Genomic DNA, 17686 nt, shown 5'->3' on the forward strand with positions numbered 1-17686 from the left:
TTTTAATTTTTTTTCTTAATGGTTAGTCTAATAATAAATTTACTTATTAGCAAACATGGAAAATAAATTTGTGTCTATAATTTTTTCTACTTTTAAGTACTCAAACCCACAGTTACCAATGTTTGTTAGTGATAGGGTTACACAATCCACCTCAAGAGGTACAAAATGATTTTGTTCTACTGGAGACAAGGCAAAGCTGCCTGTAGAGCACAGGATATGGAGAACATAATAGAAAAATTTAGGTTGGAAGGGACCTTTAAGATCATTGTGTCCATCCATTAACCATGCACTACCAAGCCCACCACTAAACCACGTCCCCAAATGCCACATTTATATGTCTTTTAGATACCTCCAGGGATGGTTATTCCACCACTTCCCTGTCTGCCTGTTCCAGTGCTGGACAACATTTTTGAAGAAGAAATTCTTTCTAATATCCAATCTAAACATCCCCTGACATAACCTGAGAACATTCTCTCTCACTCTGTTGCTTGTTACTTGGCAGAAGAGACCAAAGCCCACATCGTTCATCTCCTTATAGGTAGTTGTAAACATGTGTGATTTCTGAGTGTTTCTGTGCTATAGACATCTCTCCATGAAAAAATGAGCAAGAAAAACTAAACTCAAGTGGACTGATCATTGTCAGGAGAGAAGACGCCTTACAAACAGCCACCCCACTGTCAGCCAGAGGAAATGTCCTTAAAAAATACTTTAGCCCATAATAGAAAATATTTGCTTTTATAAGCCTTAGCCACATAGTGGACAGCTAAAAAAGTTAGAAAAGACTGGTTTTCTTGTATAACTTTTCCCTCTTCAGTGAAATAAGTAAATAAAGTAAATGCTGTTGGTGGTTTTTTGTTTTTTGTTTTTTTTTTTTTTTAACACTTGCCTGCATTTCCACTGCTGTGGGACACCTCTTGGTGATTAGAAATGACACTAAGTATTGATTTTCCTCTCTTGCCCAATCACTGTCATGACTCCTTGTCTGAGCTGGGAGCAGAGCAGAGGACAGCAATACAGAGAGAGGAGGGGAGATGACAGAGCATGAAGAAGGCAAGGAGGAGTTTGCTTCTAGGCTCTTAACCTAAATGTCAGAATATGTGAGGAAAACCCGTGAAAATGAAGATGTAGTACCGGGGCAGGCAGTCTTAGAACACAGTTTGCCTGCTTCATATATTATTTCGTTGCTGCTACTTCAATTTTTGAGCACAAAACTTTAGCTAAAAGTTGTTAGACAAGATGTACAATGGGAAAAATCCTAGAAAGAAAATACTGGCTCTCACATTCTGGCCTGTGCTGATGTGCACAGACTAACCGTTCATTTTACCAAGCTTGAACTCGTTTTCCAGGATATTAGTCTTGGTGTGATCTCCCGATACTGTACTCCCGATACTGTTAATTGCATAAAAACTAAGCTTGTTTTGCAAAGAGATTATAAACACTGTTAGGCTCAGAGCCCTTATCACTGTTCCTCCCTTGTATTCTCTTTGCAAAGAAAATGTATTTTTTAAAAATATTTCCAGGTTCCATTGAAAAAAAAAAGAAAGTTTACATGTCATCACAAGTATTATTCATTACTAATGGCACAAAAATGTTCAATAAAAATTATCAAGGCTTTCAAAAGCTCATTACAAATTCTTTAAAAATGGAGATAAATTAAAGTGTCTGCAAATATGAACAAAAACACTGCCTGTCTGGCCCCCAGTTTGTCTCCTCCTTGAACATAATCACTGATTCAAACAGATTTTTATCAGTGTGATAGAACTTTAAAGCTTCCAGAAGAAACATGCAATTTGCCCAAACCTTCCCAAACATGCAGAATATCCCTTAATACTATCCCTCTTGGTTGCAGGGCCCTCCTATCCCATGTCCAGGTGGAAGATTATTCCCAAACTCCACTCCCAAGCCTGGAACCTAGCCAAGTAAGTTATAAGCAGACACATTTATCTATGTCGCTTAGTAGCAAGAGGAGAGCTGTCATGATAGTGTAATAGCACCTTTTTACCTTTTATTCAATAGTGATATGGATAGTGTACTTTTTCTTAAATTACACTATGAAGAATTATATGAATACAGTGGCAATTTCTGTTATATTTAAGCAGGCAAATTTCTCTCTACCACATAATTTACAGAACTCAAATTCAATAAAACATTACATGATGGTCCATTACTGTTATCAATTTTGAATAATCCATCTTCATTTTTCATTTTACTGGAAAATAAAGTGTGCCAAAGACAAAGTGGAAGGAAAAAAAAAAAAAAGTAGTGCCTGAGAAGGTGGTTTGTGTAAACTTAGATTTTGTTTTACAATTACACAGAGCCGTTTAGTGCATCCAAGCATTCTCCTTTGAAATAGCATTTGCCCAGAATTAGCATGAGAACAGTCCTAAATACACAGAAATTTTCACATATGAGAAAAGGCATTATACATGAACAAAAGACAGTACATCCTGGCAGCTAATGTTTTAAACAAGCATGAGGCTCAAGAAAGAAGGGAGTAAGAAAAGTGAGAAACACTGAGAAATATTCAGAAACCTTCAGATTAAATGATGTCACTTGTGGGAAAAAGAAGAGTATCAAAATTCAGACACGGAAAAGCAGCAAAAAGCACTCTTCCTTCTTTCATGAAGACAGAGCCACGAGGTCACCTCCATATAACAGCACCCAAGTCCCTGCAACAAACCTTACAGCTGAAAGTGTACACAAACAGAGACAGGCAGCCCCCAGTTCCAGTTCCAACCACAACCATGACTAACATAATTCCTTTCTCACACAGTGCGGGCTCGTCACCCTGCCATGCACCATGCTAAGCTACATCTTCCACTCAAATGTCAGACTGGTTGTGGGAACCCAAGCCTTTCGCTTCCTGACTCATGGTAAGATTTAAAAACACAAAATACAAATGGGAGAGGAGTTTATTTATTTGTTTAGGGCTCTGAGGTCAGTTCAGCCCAACAAATGTTGATGTTGCACTCCAGCTTTAAGAACAAAACAGAGTAGAGGAACTCCCAGTTTAACTTAATATTTGAAAGAGCAGGAGGAGCCTCTCTGCTGACAGGGGCCTGTGGCACCACACTCTAGGGGGCTACCCCAATGCATCATCACTGTCACCCTGGCTGCCTGGGGCTACCCAGGGCAGCAAACTGATCACAAATACCATTTTCTAGCCTTCAAAGCACAAAAAAATACTGAACTTGCTCTTTCAAGACAGTAGTGGTATCTGCACAGTGTAATGACATCAGCTAAAACAAAAACAAAATATTGTATTTATTAATTTGATGAACTGGCAACAGAAACATAAGTGTCTCAATTTACCAAAATTATCCTGGCAGACTGGTGACCTTTGGACACCTTGCTTGAGGTGAAACTCAGATCTGCCTGCACAAGTACTAACTCAACAAAGTTTTCCACGGTGCGCTGAAAGGAGGTGCTAACAGGATTCAACCTGTTTCTTTGCATCCAGTGAGCTGGAATAACAACTGCTGAAGGACATGCAAAACTTCAGATCCTACTGTACTCTGAAGACTTCCTAGAAGGACCACAGAGAAATTCCTCCCACCAAAACTTCTTCTGCTCTCTGCAACAGTTGTCCTATTGTGCCTGTATAGATGTGAAAGTTATTTCATTGATGTTATAGGTATCTGGACCTTGATTGAAGTTTACAAGGCACATTCCTGAGAATTCAGTTTTGAAATTACCATTTGGAACTTCAGGGTGGGGGGGAAATTATTCAAGAACACATTACAGTCACACTCTTTCTTAAGGACACACTTCTAAGTTGTAGCTGAGGGGGTTTTTTTTCTGCTTTATAGCTAATTAATATCAGTAAAAAAAAAAAAGACACTCAGTTCTCAGAAGTATTTTTGCCAAATCCTTGGGTTGTGGAAAGATAGAAATATTTCTAGTTGACGTTTTTGCAGCCAAATTAAAAAATCTTGAAAATTAGGATTAAGTGTTGAATTACCACACTGTACTGGTAGAAACTTCCTACCCAAAATCATCACCAAATTTTTTATTCATATTGTAGAGCCTAAGTCTGAAAAACAAAAGCATCTTCAGCCTATTTCAAAGTCCATTTTATTGCCTAAACATTAAGCTAAATAACTCTTAATTTATAGATTGCTTCCTTCCTTAACTTTTACAGTGAAAGCAAATCTCTCCCTTCATCTGAGACTGTATCTTGACACCAGGGTTTTCTTTGTACAGAACTCCTAACCAGTTTCAGAGAGTTCTTATGTCTTTAGAAACTGATGGCATGATATGGTCCCTGGACACGGCTCAAATATGCTTATGACAGTTTCAAAAATGTCAGTGGCAAGCCTGAGTCAGCTTTCTATCTCAGAAAAACAGAACATGAATTTAAACAAGCACTTTCACTTTTCCAGAAAAAAAAAAAAAAAAAAAAAAAAAAAGCTTAGGATATTACATCACTATTAGAAAATAACTCCTCAACAGCATCAGTTATTAAAGTACTATCTGAATTTTAGCTCAATGTGATGTATCCTTGAATAATAAGCTGTGAGGAATTCAGAAATACAGCAAGCAGCACAAATTTTTAAAGTTTTCATGTAAGAATTGCTGGTACCTGTGTTTACCCTTGGATATTAGCTGTCACTGTGGATAAAATTAACAATTTCCAGGTTTGTTAAGGTGAAATGCACCCGCAACAAACTACTCTGTATTTCAGTGGGGCTTTGCTTCATATAAAAAGTATGCTGAGATATTTCTTGGCAAAACTGAGGTTGACACTCTCTAGGCTCCTAGTATTTTTCCTTTTTGCTCGTTGTTTGCCACAAAACATAACAAATACTGCAAAATCTTACCTAGCTAACAGCAAATACTAACTTGATTAGCAAAAACAACTTGTAGAATGTAGGTATACTGCTCTGTGTTCTTTCATATAGATTTGATTGAAAATTGCCGAAATATATGGGTGTATTTCATATCACTTTAGGGAATTGTTTTCAATGTTCATTTTGGGGTTTCCTGTCAGTTCTGGGTCACTTTCAACACATTTTACCAAGCTGGTTAACCACAAAGTCTGGGGAAGAATTGAACTTTAAACAAATATTTAATAACATTTGTAGTAAGAAAAATACATAGCAATACATATTTTAATATATATTTAGTGAAATAATACTAATATTAAAGTAAAGAATCAGTATTTGCACTAGAAATCTTTTTCTACAGTTGCATTCATCACATTGAAAGAGCATTTTCTCCTACTCTGCCATATAAATTCAATGTCCAGTCAGAAGCACTCATCTTTGTTTTTCAGGTAACAAGTATTGCTTATGAACAAAAAAAAAAAAAAAAAAGAAAGGCTGTATGCAAAACTAACTGACAAAAACTGACCACTTCAGAGAGGGGAAAGTTCAGATAAAACAATGTGCTTTTATGCAAACCTGAGAAAGAAGTAAATATAAAATAAACTTTATTTTCTGAATTACTTGCTTGCCTTTTTGTCCAGGTAAGATGGCAGATGCAAACCACTGTAACATGAAGGTACCACTATTGCTTTAATACTTTAGAGTATTAATAATTAATATTTTAAACACTGTATGAAGCAAGACTCACTTATTTGTAAGTATAACAACTAACAATGTCTGGACCTAACTTAATGCAAATAATCCTTAATGAGTTCATGTAACCCATGAAATTTGGTATGAGAGGCCCAGATCTTGAAAACCTCCTCTGCTGTAAAGAGGAAAGCCACACACACACACACACACAGAGCCCTACAGAGAATTCACACAATGGCTCTACTTTCTTTTAGCTAAAGGAGGATGTAAAATATTGTAAGGCAATAGTAATTCAGAACAATTATAAATGACATGCTGATTCAAACCTGCACCAGAGCATATGAATCAGAATTTTTATTCTCTAAGCTATGCAGGGAGAAACAAAAACATTTCAAGAGAAGCTCAAATTATGATATTTTTTGTTATACTATAATCTACAACAGGCAAATTGTTCCCTAAGTATGTGTTTTCATTTAAAAACAGGGAACCCAAAGCAAATTTACCTATGTCTTTTTGAAATGTTTCCCATTTTACAAAGTCCTATTAAAAATATTTTATTTTGTGTTATAATATACTTCTAAAATTTTGAGATCTTATTATTTGCATCCAATATACTGACATTTCTTCCATAATTTCTGCTTGATTAAATTCCATGCAACATGGCATTAAGTTAAATTCATAGAGCAGAATAAATTATAACAGGGTTAGCTTCTAAAACAGGTGTAAAAAATAACACATTTTAGTGTTACTTATCAGCTTTGCTAGGGCTGGCTTTTTCTGCATTGAAGAGCTGAAGTATATGTTCTGACGTGGACACCGGCAAGCTCAGCAACTACTGTTTTTGCAACAAACTACAAAAATACATGAAGAGAGTAGATGATCTAGAGATAAAGCTTTTAATTTTTAATCTTTTCAGAAGCCTGAAAAGATGCTATTGGGACTTTCACGGGGAAATAATAAAAATAAATGCAAGTATAGATAAAAGACCATCTTCAGTACACCTGTGAAAGAAGCCAGGTTGTTCAGTGCGTGCAGGTGGTCAGAGCGGGTACAACTCTACAACACAAAAGGCAATCTGTTGGGTGACTTTGTGAATGGTTCTGCATAGAGGTGGTCATTTCCTTTACTGGGATATTCAGCTATTCATAAAACATCACGACTGGAGAGGAACCATGCTTTCTGTAAGAACAGTGGATATTTCCACAAACCAATCCCTGAGGATTTCAGTACTGTTTCAATATAGACAGTGATCCTGCAAGGAAGCATGGTTCCTTCAGAGGAGCTAAGTGACAAAGTAGAAATGAGAAGACAGACTTCGAAGATGGCAATTACTAATTAGAGAGAGAAAGAAGGGACTCTTAGACTTTAAAAAAAAATAAGAAAAAAGACAACTGACCTGAGTTCGGTTAAAAGCCACGCGTGCAAATACTGCCTGTGAGATTCCTGCTCGTTTCAATTCATCACGGACCCACTGGTAGATTTCGGAAGACACCTCTGTGTTCGTTGAGACCTGTTGCTCCAACGGCTTGTTCATGGATCTACTGACAGGAGGAGGGTGGTTCAAGTACTGTTGGTTTAAGGACTGCTGGGCTAGAAGTCTGTTCACTGCATACTGCTGGTTCAGCAACTGGGCCATTACCAGCTGCTGATTTACCAGCTGAGGGCTAATGGGAGTAGATACAAGTCCAGGGTGCAGGTTTGGAAGCGGGGTCCGAACTGATGGTTGACTACCATGAGAAAGCTGAACAGGAGATGGAGGCTGTTCGGCTGTGTTCCCTGGGACTGGCTGCTGACCGAAGTTGACATGGTTGGCACCTTGCTGGGATAGTTCAGAAAGGCTATCCATCTCAACTACAGCAGAAAAGAAACATTGAAAAGGCCAACATCAGACTGAAAATCACAACCTTGACTGTCCTCACAAGACATGCTAACAAAAATAAACAAATCTAAAATGATGCAATGCAACGCAACCATGAGCGGGTTGTTGCATCCCACTGTGACAGACACAGGGGACTTTGGACAAAGCAGTAACGAACTAGAGATGGGGAAAAGCCAATAGACAAAAACCCACTCTGTGCTGCAGATGATGCAGGTGAAACAGCAAGTGCATCTGTGCAAAGGGTAAGGAGGGCTTTTGTGGGAAAACGTGTGCCAGCAGGAGAGACAGAAACCCCCAGTGGCTGATTTTGCTCCTCCCATGAGGTCCCTGCCATGACATCTGCAGCTCCCAGCCACTGGAAATCTGTAGTAAGCAGGGTGAGGTCCAGACCTCCCTATGCTCCTCTAATTTCTAGATGCTGCATCAATTGTATGGGACTGCTAGGAACTAGTATAATTTATGTAAATTACACAGATGGGCTGCTTTATCTTGCAACCATGTATGCATGTTTTTTTTCAGTGACTTGCAACATGGTTGAATTTTTTTCTTATATTAACTCATCTGTGTTTGACACACCCTCCTTTTTAAATAACAGCACAGTTTTTTTAAACTACAAGAGTTCTTCCAGTTCCCCTCCTGTGCATGATTAAACAATATAAAATAAGTCAAGGTTGATATGAAGGAGTCTCCTTTTTATCAGCATTTGTAACTTTTTTTATTCTAGAGCTTTAGCAGCTCTGGTCTGGAAATAGCCTTAAGAAAATAAACTTTATTTAAAAACCAAAAGTCCAGTATTTTCACAAAAGTGTTATAGCAATTTTTTTTTCTTATTTTAGTAAGGCTTTTTTTTTTTTCCAAGGCAATGTCTGAGCTCGTCACAGTAGTTATGATCTTCACTAACAATCATCAGTGCAAGGCCACCCTTTCCTTCACAAGTGTCAGAGCTGGATGAAGAAATCAGCACTTGGATTCTCACCTGCATACTCATCTTCCTCCCGTCTTATCACAGGCAGAAATTTGATAAATAAAAAGCAAGCCACTTGTTCTGCAGAGAGTTCTGGTGTCCATAGCCTGGATCAATACCCAAGCAGAGGCCCAGGTACTCCTCACACATGTAGCTTTGGGGGCAATGCTGCCTCTTGTGCCAGTATTAGTTTACACAAGAATACACTAACACACATTTTCTATTCGCTGGCTTCACTGGCTCCAAATGAATGGAAGATTAACCTGTCTTGTCAGACCATTTAAGTAAAATTTTGCAGGGGTTGCCCCATGTATGAGCACTGCTGCAAAGGACATGGGAGAGGCTGCTGTGGAAAGGTCACTCTGCCCATTTGGCCACTCTGCTGCCTCACGCATGGACCATCTGAAACCAAGTGAAGTCTTACCACTAAATTTGGTGGTCTCAGAAGAAGGGTTCCATGTTGCACGGAAGGTACAAAGTAGATTAAGGAAAGAAGCTGCCTTTTTTCACTCAGGGAAAGTAGAGATCAACCCAAGTGGGCCATTTACTCGGAACAGTAATTCAAGCAATTATCACAAAAGTGATGCATTGTCTTCATTACAGCCTTAAGCTATAAAAGGCAAGGAATCCGTTTGGGTAGATGAATGATTTTGCGTCAAATACTGAAAGCTAAGTCAAGCTCAAAATTCAATCCAAATTGAGGTCCTATTTTTCCATTCTGTTGAAATCTATGTAGAAATTTTCTGACATAAAGTGTTCAAAATTATGTGAACAGGTTTAAGAAAGATAAAAGGTATCACAGAATTGATAGATTTTTTTTCTCCAATAATTTACTTGTGCTTACTACAACAAGCAAACAATTGTCACAACCATTATTTGCTAAAATTAATTGAAATTAGGGTCCCAAGGTTAGAGAAAGCTATGAATTTATAAAATTACAGCATTCTTGCTGGAAGGTAGTGATAGCAGTAGAAGCCTGTTTCTTTAAATATACATTAGCCAGCACAAGAAAAAAAATATACACATTAAAAAATCAGTTCGTCACAGTTCCAGGAACAGGTTTTCTAAACAATTATTCTGGGTGGTAGAAGATCTCTAGATTTACAGAATGACAGCTTTACATCTCTGGCAACCCAAGTCAGCTTGGCTGTTTCAATAGCAAATATTTATTTAAATGAATTCTTTCACTATATATGTACTTTCTACATCTACTCATCAAAAGCATCCTAAACTTATCATGAAGGGAACTGGCTTCTTATATGACTGTGACAGACCTCAATGTGACACATAATGGTATGTAACCACCATCAAGGCAATTTTTTTTTTTGCTTACCCATCATATCTTTTGCCTTCTTGAAATGTTTATACCACCTTCCAAATTCCTGACATTTTGCTGCTGAGACATTTGCATAGTAAGTGCTGTTCACAATGGAAGAAATCATACTCTGTGTGAAAAGGGGAGAAGAAAAAAAAATCTGTAATACAGAGCAGTACAAGTCAAAGCACAAATTATTTCAATTGTTGAACCAATATATTTTTAAAGTTTGAGAACCATATTGCATTTTAAATCCTATCATCCAAAGCCTTTTAAAAAACTCATTAATTGAGCATGACAACAAACCAAGGTATACTATAAATGGGAGCAAAAATAGCAGATGTACTAAGGGAAGAACAAAGTTATCGACCAAGAAACATCAAGCAATGGGATGGGCTCTGGACAGAAGATGCTAATCTTGAAAGTGAATTTTGTTCATCCTTTTTCTGCTTTTAAATTTGATTGACCCTTCACACGCCACACAGGCATATAGTTCCTACACTGCCTTTACAAATGCAAGCAGTGACCCAAGTTACCCATGTCCAGTTCCTCTGTGCCACTTATAAAAGAGTAGACACCAAAAAAACACATAGATAGGATAGAACTTTATATGAATGACCTATGAATAGGATAAAATACGGGGTTTATAGTAGAATAAAATATGTATCTAATAACCCAAGATGAACCCTTGTTTTTCCTAAACAGGGTATTTTAAGTGATTTGCAAAAACAGGCTTATGAAAAGCTTATTGTCATGTCTAATTCTGTAACTGAATATTAGCTGTAAAATAGACCAAAGGAAGATCAAGATGATTTTTTTTCTCAAAGGTTCTCGAGATATCAGATAGCTACAGTGAGAAATTTACCTTCTGCTCAGTTTTGACCAATTTTAAAATAGTGGAATTTTCAATGCATAAAACTTTCAGTTCCAGTACATTCTTTTACAAATCAATTAAGACTAAGCCTTGCAAAATGAGATAATGCTCCAACTTGAAAATTATACTCAGTATATGATGTATGAACAACAAAATTAGCAAATATAATTTCAACAGACTGAACTTTGCCACCCTTTAAATGTCTATGTGGAAAGTAGTTACTTTTGGCTTAACTACAAGAATTGTCCAGTGTATCAAAACAGCAATGACAGTCAAGAAGACAAAGCCTTGATTATCACATTTTTTCACTATTCAGCATGTAACATTTAGATATATTTCTGCTGTCTGAAGAATCATTTAGAGCATCAACCCTTTGTTCCAGCAACTACAATAGCCAATGGAAGGAAGAGTCTGGAGTAAAAATGCAAAAAAATATCTTCTTTCTTTTAAACGGCTAATTCAATTTCTGACTTGAGTACCTTCCTTACTGATCTTAGTGAAGTTCAATATAATAATTTTCTGAGGCACTGCACAGTAGCAAGGTGTTCGTGGAGGCTCAGAACTGCTAGAGTGAGGCAGTATTATTTATGCCAAATGTGGATATCCCCAGGCAGGTATTTTAATGATTCTCTGAATCACCAAAATTCTTGCCATTTCTTGATACTAATCTGGCATTTCTCAAACTAGCTAGAAGTCTTTTGTCAGTGGTATAAAAGGAGAGTGAAATTTTAATAGACTACCACAAGTCTAGCCTGAATAATCAGAACCAAGCTCAGCTGAACCCAATTCCAACTTCCGGTATAACAGCAGTATACATGTTTAATATGTACAAAATTATCTTTTAAGCTCTTTTATAGATTAAACATGGGCACACGATGCATAAGGTGTGATTTTAAAAGTCCTGTGGATCTGAACTGGCAAATTATATGACTGCACAGACTACTGCAGAAACTGCAGATCTGTATGTGCAAAATGGGGAACTGTACCTGTCAGAGGCCATCATCCCACACCATCTCATGTGTATTTTGCAGATGTCATTTAGATTTCAAGGTGGGTTTCTCTTATTTTGTTTTGCCCCTTTCAGATGTGTTCTCCTGCCTAACTAACTTAAAGTATGAAAACACGTATATTAATTTTAGTAAATTACCTGTTATTGAAGATGTTTGTCTAAGATTTCCTAGTGCTCCCTTCCATGTCATTTTACAAAAACAATACACAAATGACATGGCAGTTTGCAACACATCCCTTGCTTCTTCAGGAATAAATTTAATGCAGTGACTTTACAACCAAATAGGGGACTGGTCTGTTTAAGAAACGCTGCTGGGAGTTTTAGCTTCTCTGACACAATGTGAATTTCAAGCTTTGGTGGCTAACACTGTGATGGCACTCCTGCTCTTCAAAGTAGATTAAAAAAAAAAAAAGACAGACATTATAAACACATTTAAAAATGAAAATTATCCTGCATTTTCTTTGAGAACACTTCATGCAAACATTCAAGTGATATTACCTACGCTAAGAATCCTCATCAGGAGGAATCAATGATTTATTTACTAATTCACTGAAGGCAAAATTTTACAAGCCAGATAAAATATTATTACCTTGTTAACTCAGAAAATATCTTGACAACACTGAATTTCATTGTTTCTATTCTTTATTTATTGTCATCAAACGTGCAGTCACATTAGTGCAGAGAGATGCACTTGGCTATGGAAATTTCCTGTTGCTATAGAATTCTTGTACATTTTAATACCAATCTACATATATAAATGTCTGGTATGCTTATGGCCTAAAACTTAAGATTAACCCCAGGAGTTAGTGGTCTTCAGAGATTTACTATCTAGACTGAAGGCATATTGATGTTTTTCGTATTACCTGGGTCATTACAAATGAGGAGTTCCCCATGCCTTGAATTATCAATAATCAATATCAAAATTATTGTATTTGAAGCACATCATATCCTGGTACTACAGCACATATTCTCCTTATTTGTGAGGCACAGAGGCAGATGCCCCCCCCACAGAAGGATGACGAATATAAATATATCATACAAATATTCAAATGCATCACATGCATCACTCACAATCAGATTTCTTTTTCAGATGTTGCAAAGAAAATTGAGAGAACGCAAAAACTGTTCACAGATAAGCAGTCTTAACTTATCTCCTTGTAGTTTATCCATGAAACTAAGTTGTGAGCCTTCAAGATCTCAAATTTCCCTCTTTTTCCTCTCCCATATCTCCCTCCCCCCAACCACATCACTTGCAGTCATGTTCTGAGAATCGGGAGATCTCATCTGAAATGGTGCCACCTTCACAGAAATCCCACTATTCTGGAATGATACCATCTGCTGCAGCCCAAGTGCTCTTTTTTTAGCCAAATAAGTTAATTATAATTAGGCATCCAACAACTGTGTGAAGGTAGGGGTAGAATTTGTTCTGAGGTTCAGCTGAGGTTCACCCAGCGTAGATTGAACCAAATCCCATTTTCTCTGGAAGATTAAATACCAGAGATTAAATACCAGACACCATCTTTTTCTCAAAGAAGTTGGGGAACTCCCTGGGGAAATATCATAAATCTCAAGCAGGAATCGTTTCATATGCCCATCAAACAAAACCCAATAAAATGGTAGCATCAGACACCTTTTGTTTTGTGCCAGAATCTAACGCAAGGTGCATCCTGCAAGATATGGGAAGGACCCGAGCCTTTCATGCCGGCTCGTTGCTGCAGCCACCGCTGCAGGTGCTTCAAGAGAGGCATTTCTGAGTCATTGCCTCTAACACTGCTCTTCAACCAGGTGAAGTGTTGCTCGATCATCGCTAAAAGTATACTGTTGTCCTTTTTGCAAAACAACAAAAACAATGTTAATCAGGTTAATTCAATCATCTAAACCAAAACTGTTCATGCTTTTCTGCCAAATCAACCAACCACAGCAAAATCTGTTATCAGTGATTGCTCAGCTTCCAGTCAAAAAAGCTTTTAACCCCCACAGTCCCAAAACTTCCACTAAATAACCTTAAAATTATTTTTATATGGGCAGAATAAGGTTGTTTTCATGCCTCATGAAGGGGTACTTGGGCTGCAGTATTTACACAGAGCAAATACATGCTAACAGACTTAGGAGAGAGTAACAGACACAGCAGCTTCCTAGAACAACTCGGCTGAATTAGATATCAGGGATTCCTTTGCAATTTAAACATTCTTCTCAAAAGAAGCACTGTAACCAAAACTTATTTAGGCCTTCCAGGTTGTTTAACTAGGAAAAAAAAAATCTGAGCTTTTTCGCAACTCATTCATTGGTGTTTAAAGCTTCAAGCCTGCTCAGTGGAAGGGGCAAGGGCTGCAACAACTTATTTACACAATTATCTAAATACGATTAAACAGCTGATGGACAAATATTAAACTGGAAAATGTATAGTCATTTCAGCTTAATGTAATCCCCTTTCTGTAAACACCCAAGATGATTTTTTTTCAACCAGAACAGTCCTGACATCTCATAAGCCTAAGGGTGAATAGCAAGAGATTGTTTTTGATAGTTATAAATATTCAAAAGACATGCAGACCATCTGCTTTCATAATACAGGTAAAGCAAGACTGAAATGGTGACTGCTGTATAAAAATGGTTCTTTTAACAAAGTCTTCCTCTCCTCGAAAACTATAAAGACAGATGTCAAAAACTGTTTACACAGGGTAATCAGGAGCGTGCAAAATGTAATATTCCTTTTACACACAGTGCTTGCTAAAGAGATTTTTTTTTCTTTTTCTTCCCATCTGTGTGTTGCAACACATTTCTACAAGTTAAAAACATTTTTTCAAACAGAGATCTCATGAATACCCAAAAACATGCTATCTGGTTTCTGAATGCTAATTAATTTCAACTAAGGAATCTGATTTTTTTTTTTCTGTAGAAAGGAATGCATGCTTTTGAAATGGAGTATTTCAACAATGACAGACACTGAAAACAGAACACCCCACAAGTTTAATTTTGCACTAGTTTTACACTGGCTATTTTCACAACTGTTTTACATTCAAACCCGCATCTGCTAAATCTGGCTATAAGACAGGCAGCAACTATCCTCTCACTTTTCAAATTGGATTTTATTTACATTTTACTATTTATCAAGTTTTTCAGTATAAAGCCTTGTAACAACATAATGGTTTTGTAAAGCGGTAAGTAGAAGATACCTCATCTTACAAGCAGAGTATGAACAGTGCTGCCCATAAACCCTACAGTCAATTTTCAGAGCTGAAACACTAATCTTGACAGTACCCTTTTAATGTCTTATATTAATGGTACAGAGGCGTTAAGCACCTTTTTTATAATTCTCAATAAAATGAACATTTACTGAACAATCTGTCAAACCACTGGCTCAATTTTTTAAAGCCAAACTTTTAAGACTTGATTCTATTTTGTCTCCCATAAATCCTCTGCTTTACATCCCTAGACACCAGCAGGGAGGCATGTTCCAATGCTGCAAACTTAACATGCTTTTTATAAAAAAAGTAAAAGAGAAAAGCTATAAGCTTTTGTCCCTAGACCTAATTTGAACAGTGATAAAGTTGCAGAACAGAACTTAAAGATTTGGGGGCAGATGGGGGGGGGCGGATCTTTTCATAAAGGACAGAGAAATTTTGTTTCCCCTATTCTAGCCACTATCAGTGGCTTTTGTTTGCGTGGAAATAGCAAGCATCAGTTCTAATAGAAGCCAAACACTTACGAGCGCTTATTTCTCAGGAGGTTCCACGTTAACCTTTTTTCAAATGAGAAGGGAACATTCAAGCCCCAACCAGATAACACAAGATTATCCCCAAATCAAAATATTTTAGCCTGCCTGAGCCTATGCCAGACCACATACTACAAAAACCCAACCAGGGCAAACTGTTGTTCCTAGTATTATGACATGGCAGAGAAATATCATCTTCCATTCTGAATAAAAGCAGGACAAATATATCCAGCCACTAGCTGTTTTTTGGGCAAGAAATCTTGACACAGACAGTTTAACTACACTGTACAAAGAATTATGTGAAATTCCTTGGTCCATTAGCTTGAACTATAGCAAATAATGCAACTGAATTTGTTGTCATATGCCCTATAAACATGTAGGATCAGGGAAAAACCCACAGATGGACAGAGAAGAAAAAAACTTTTGTTTGTGCCTTTGGCATTGCACTTGGATGGCTATCTGACCTCCACACTGTTGCCAGGGTCAGGAGAATAAGGATCTGCATGGCAAATGCTGGTCATATAAGTTAAAATGGAATAAAAGGCAGATTTACAGTGACGGCACAAGCTTTTCTTCCAATACATTAGTATGCCTTTCCTCCTTTCTCCTATCCTTGAAAAACTGAAATTATCTCCTCCTCCTTTTCTCTCTTATGTTGTCTTTAAGTATTATAAATGTATGTATTAATGTAAACATAGAGCTACATTGGTGTAATGAGGGAAGATATAAAACTAAAAGAACCCAAATTATATATACATATATACACATATATTTATATATGGATAGAAATATACCCACACATGGGAAGATTTTGAAAATCAGAAATGAGGATTCAGCATCTGAAGGAACTGATCCTTGCACTATTTTTACCATTCTGTAATGTAAATTCCCAGTTGCTGCATGACAGAGCAGCATTCTCCCAGTGTTTTCTGAGCATCTCCCACTGATGGATATAAATAAAGCTCAAATAAAAAGCTGCTTCCCAAGATACTACTCTTATATCTACAAAGGTTAAAAGCTTAAAAGAGAGAAAGATAGGTAGGTGGGAAATGTTAATTCAGATTTGAAGAACTTCATAACTGCGTTACAAGCTTCATGGCACAGTGCCTTAGACTAAAAAATTTTAAAAAAAAGAAAGAAAATGAAGTCACAACCTCAACCTATAAAAGACAAGGAGACATAACGCATTTTTGTCTTCATTGTCAGATGTCCAACACAAATGTTTTTAAGAATCCCAATTCTACTGCACACGATTTGTAAATGGCAGATACTTAGTAGTAAAAGTCCTGGCTAAACCCTTCCTAAAAACAACTTGGATAAAATACAGAATGCAAAATAACCACTATTTAATAAGTTAATTCTTGGTTTATTTCACAGAATGAAAATGAAATTGAGGGGTGAGTTATTACACCCTAAGATTTTGATTATGCAAGTGCCTTTGCCAGCAAAGCCCTGAAATTTGATAGTTCCATGGGTAAGAAATGTGCTATCCATTTCAGCCAGGAATCCATTTGAAAGAGCTGTTATGAAATGAATAGATTGCTTTAAACTTCTCTTTCAGCTTGAGCTGGGGATACATGTTTTCAGGAGCTCTCCCCACTGGTGTCCACCACAACACTATCTGGTACAGGCAGAATTTGTGCTGGATGAAGACAAACCCAGAAGCCATGCTCCAACGTGGGCTGGACTTTAAGTCCACAGAACCAGAATTAAACTACTCCACGGTAAGATACATCCCTCCTTACCAGTTCTGTGTGGTGACAGCCTCAACCTCTCTCCAGAAGGCTGCTGTTCTTACACTCGGCTATGGACTACATGAAGCCTGTGCACCTGCAGTCGCCTCTTCTTGGGATGCAATGAATGGGACTAGGGGAAACTAGAAACCCAAGAGGACAATCCGAATAATCCTAGATACAAACCAGCATTTCTTGTATGGGAATAGAGGTAGTTTGGGTCTTGGAGACCTCACAGACTGGTTTGGTGAAAATATGAGACACCGTCAGCATTCCTCTCTGGTGAATTGCTTTTCTTTCCAACCACTCTGTTCCAGCCAGGTCAGAGCGCTTCTGCCTTGTTTCCTATCTGGGATGCTTGTCCTAAATGAATGTGCTTTCAAATACTAATCTAATGCAAATGCTTTGTGCGATACAAGACATTTTAGACCTATTAATGCATTAAAGTCAGCTTTGTGTACTGTAAAATTTTCTACAAATCTGCAGTATATACATACTCCTGATAGAGATGTTGATAATTGCACTATGTTTCTCCAGCCACAATGTTTGTTTTCATTTCAGTTTTTGTTTAATATTACCCACCATGTTAAGGAAGATTTCCTTTCTGGGAAATAGGACATGATTTTCAGCAAGTCTCTTCTCAGATTCCACTGTTCTGCTAAGCAAAGCATCAGATGTCTG

At 37.3% G+C, this 17686-nt stretch overlaps 1 protein-coding gene across 5 annotated transcripts in view; it reads right to left on the minus strand.

Moving 5' to 3' along the window:
- The window catches only part of SATB1 (SATB homeobox 1), a 92127-nt gene that overhangs the window by 36885 nt on the left and 37556 nt on the right, over positions 1–17686 (minus strand). For all 5 annotated transcript variants that reach the window (XM_053980510.1, XM_053980499.1, XM_053980528.1 and 2 more), the window contains 2 exons: positions 9696–9807; positions 6916–7370 (listed from right to left, as the gene is read on the minus strand). In XM_053980510.1, the coding sequence (XP_053836485.1) occupies positions 6916–7370; positions 9696–9807 (567 nt within the window). The remainder of the gene's footprint in view (positions 1–6915; positions 7371–9695; positions 9808–17686) is intronic.

Source organism: Vidua macroura, chromosome 1, assembly GCF_024509145.1.
Source record: "Vidua macroura isolate BioBank_ID:100142 chromosome 1, ASM2450914v1, whole genome shotgun sequence".
NCBI lineage: Eukaryota > Metazoa > Chordata > Aves > Passeriformes > Viduidae > Vidua > Vidua macroura.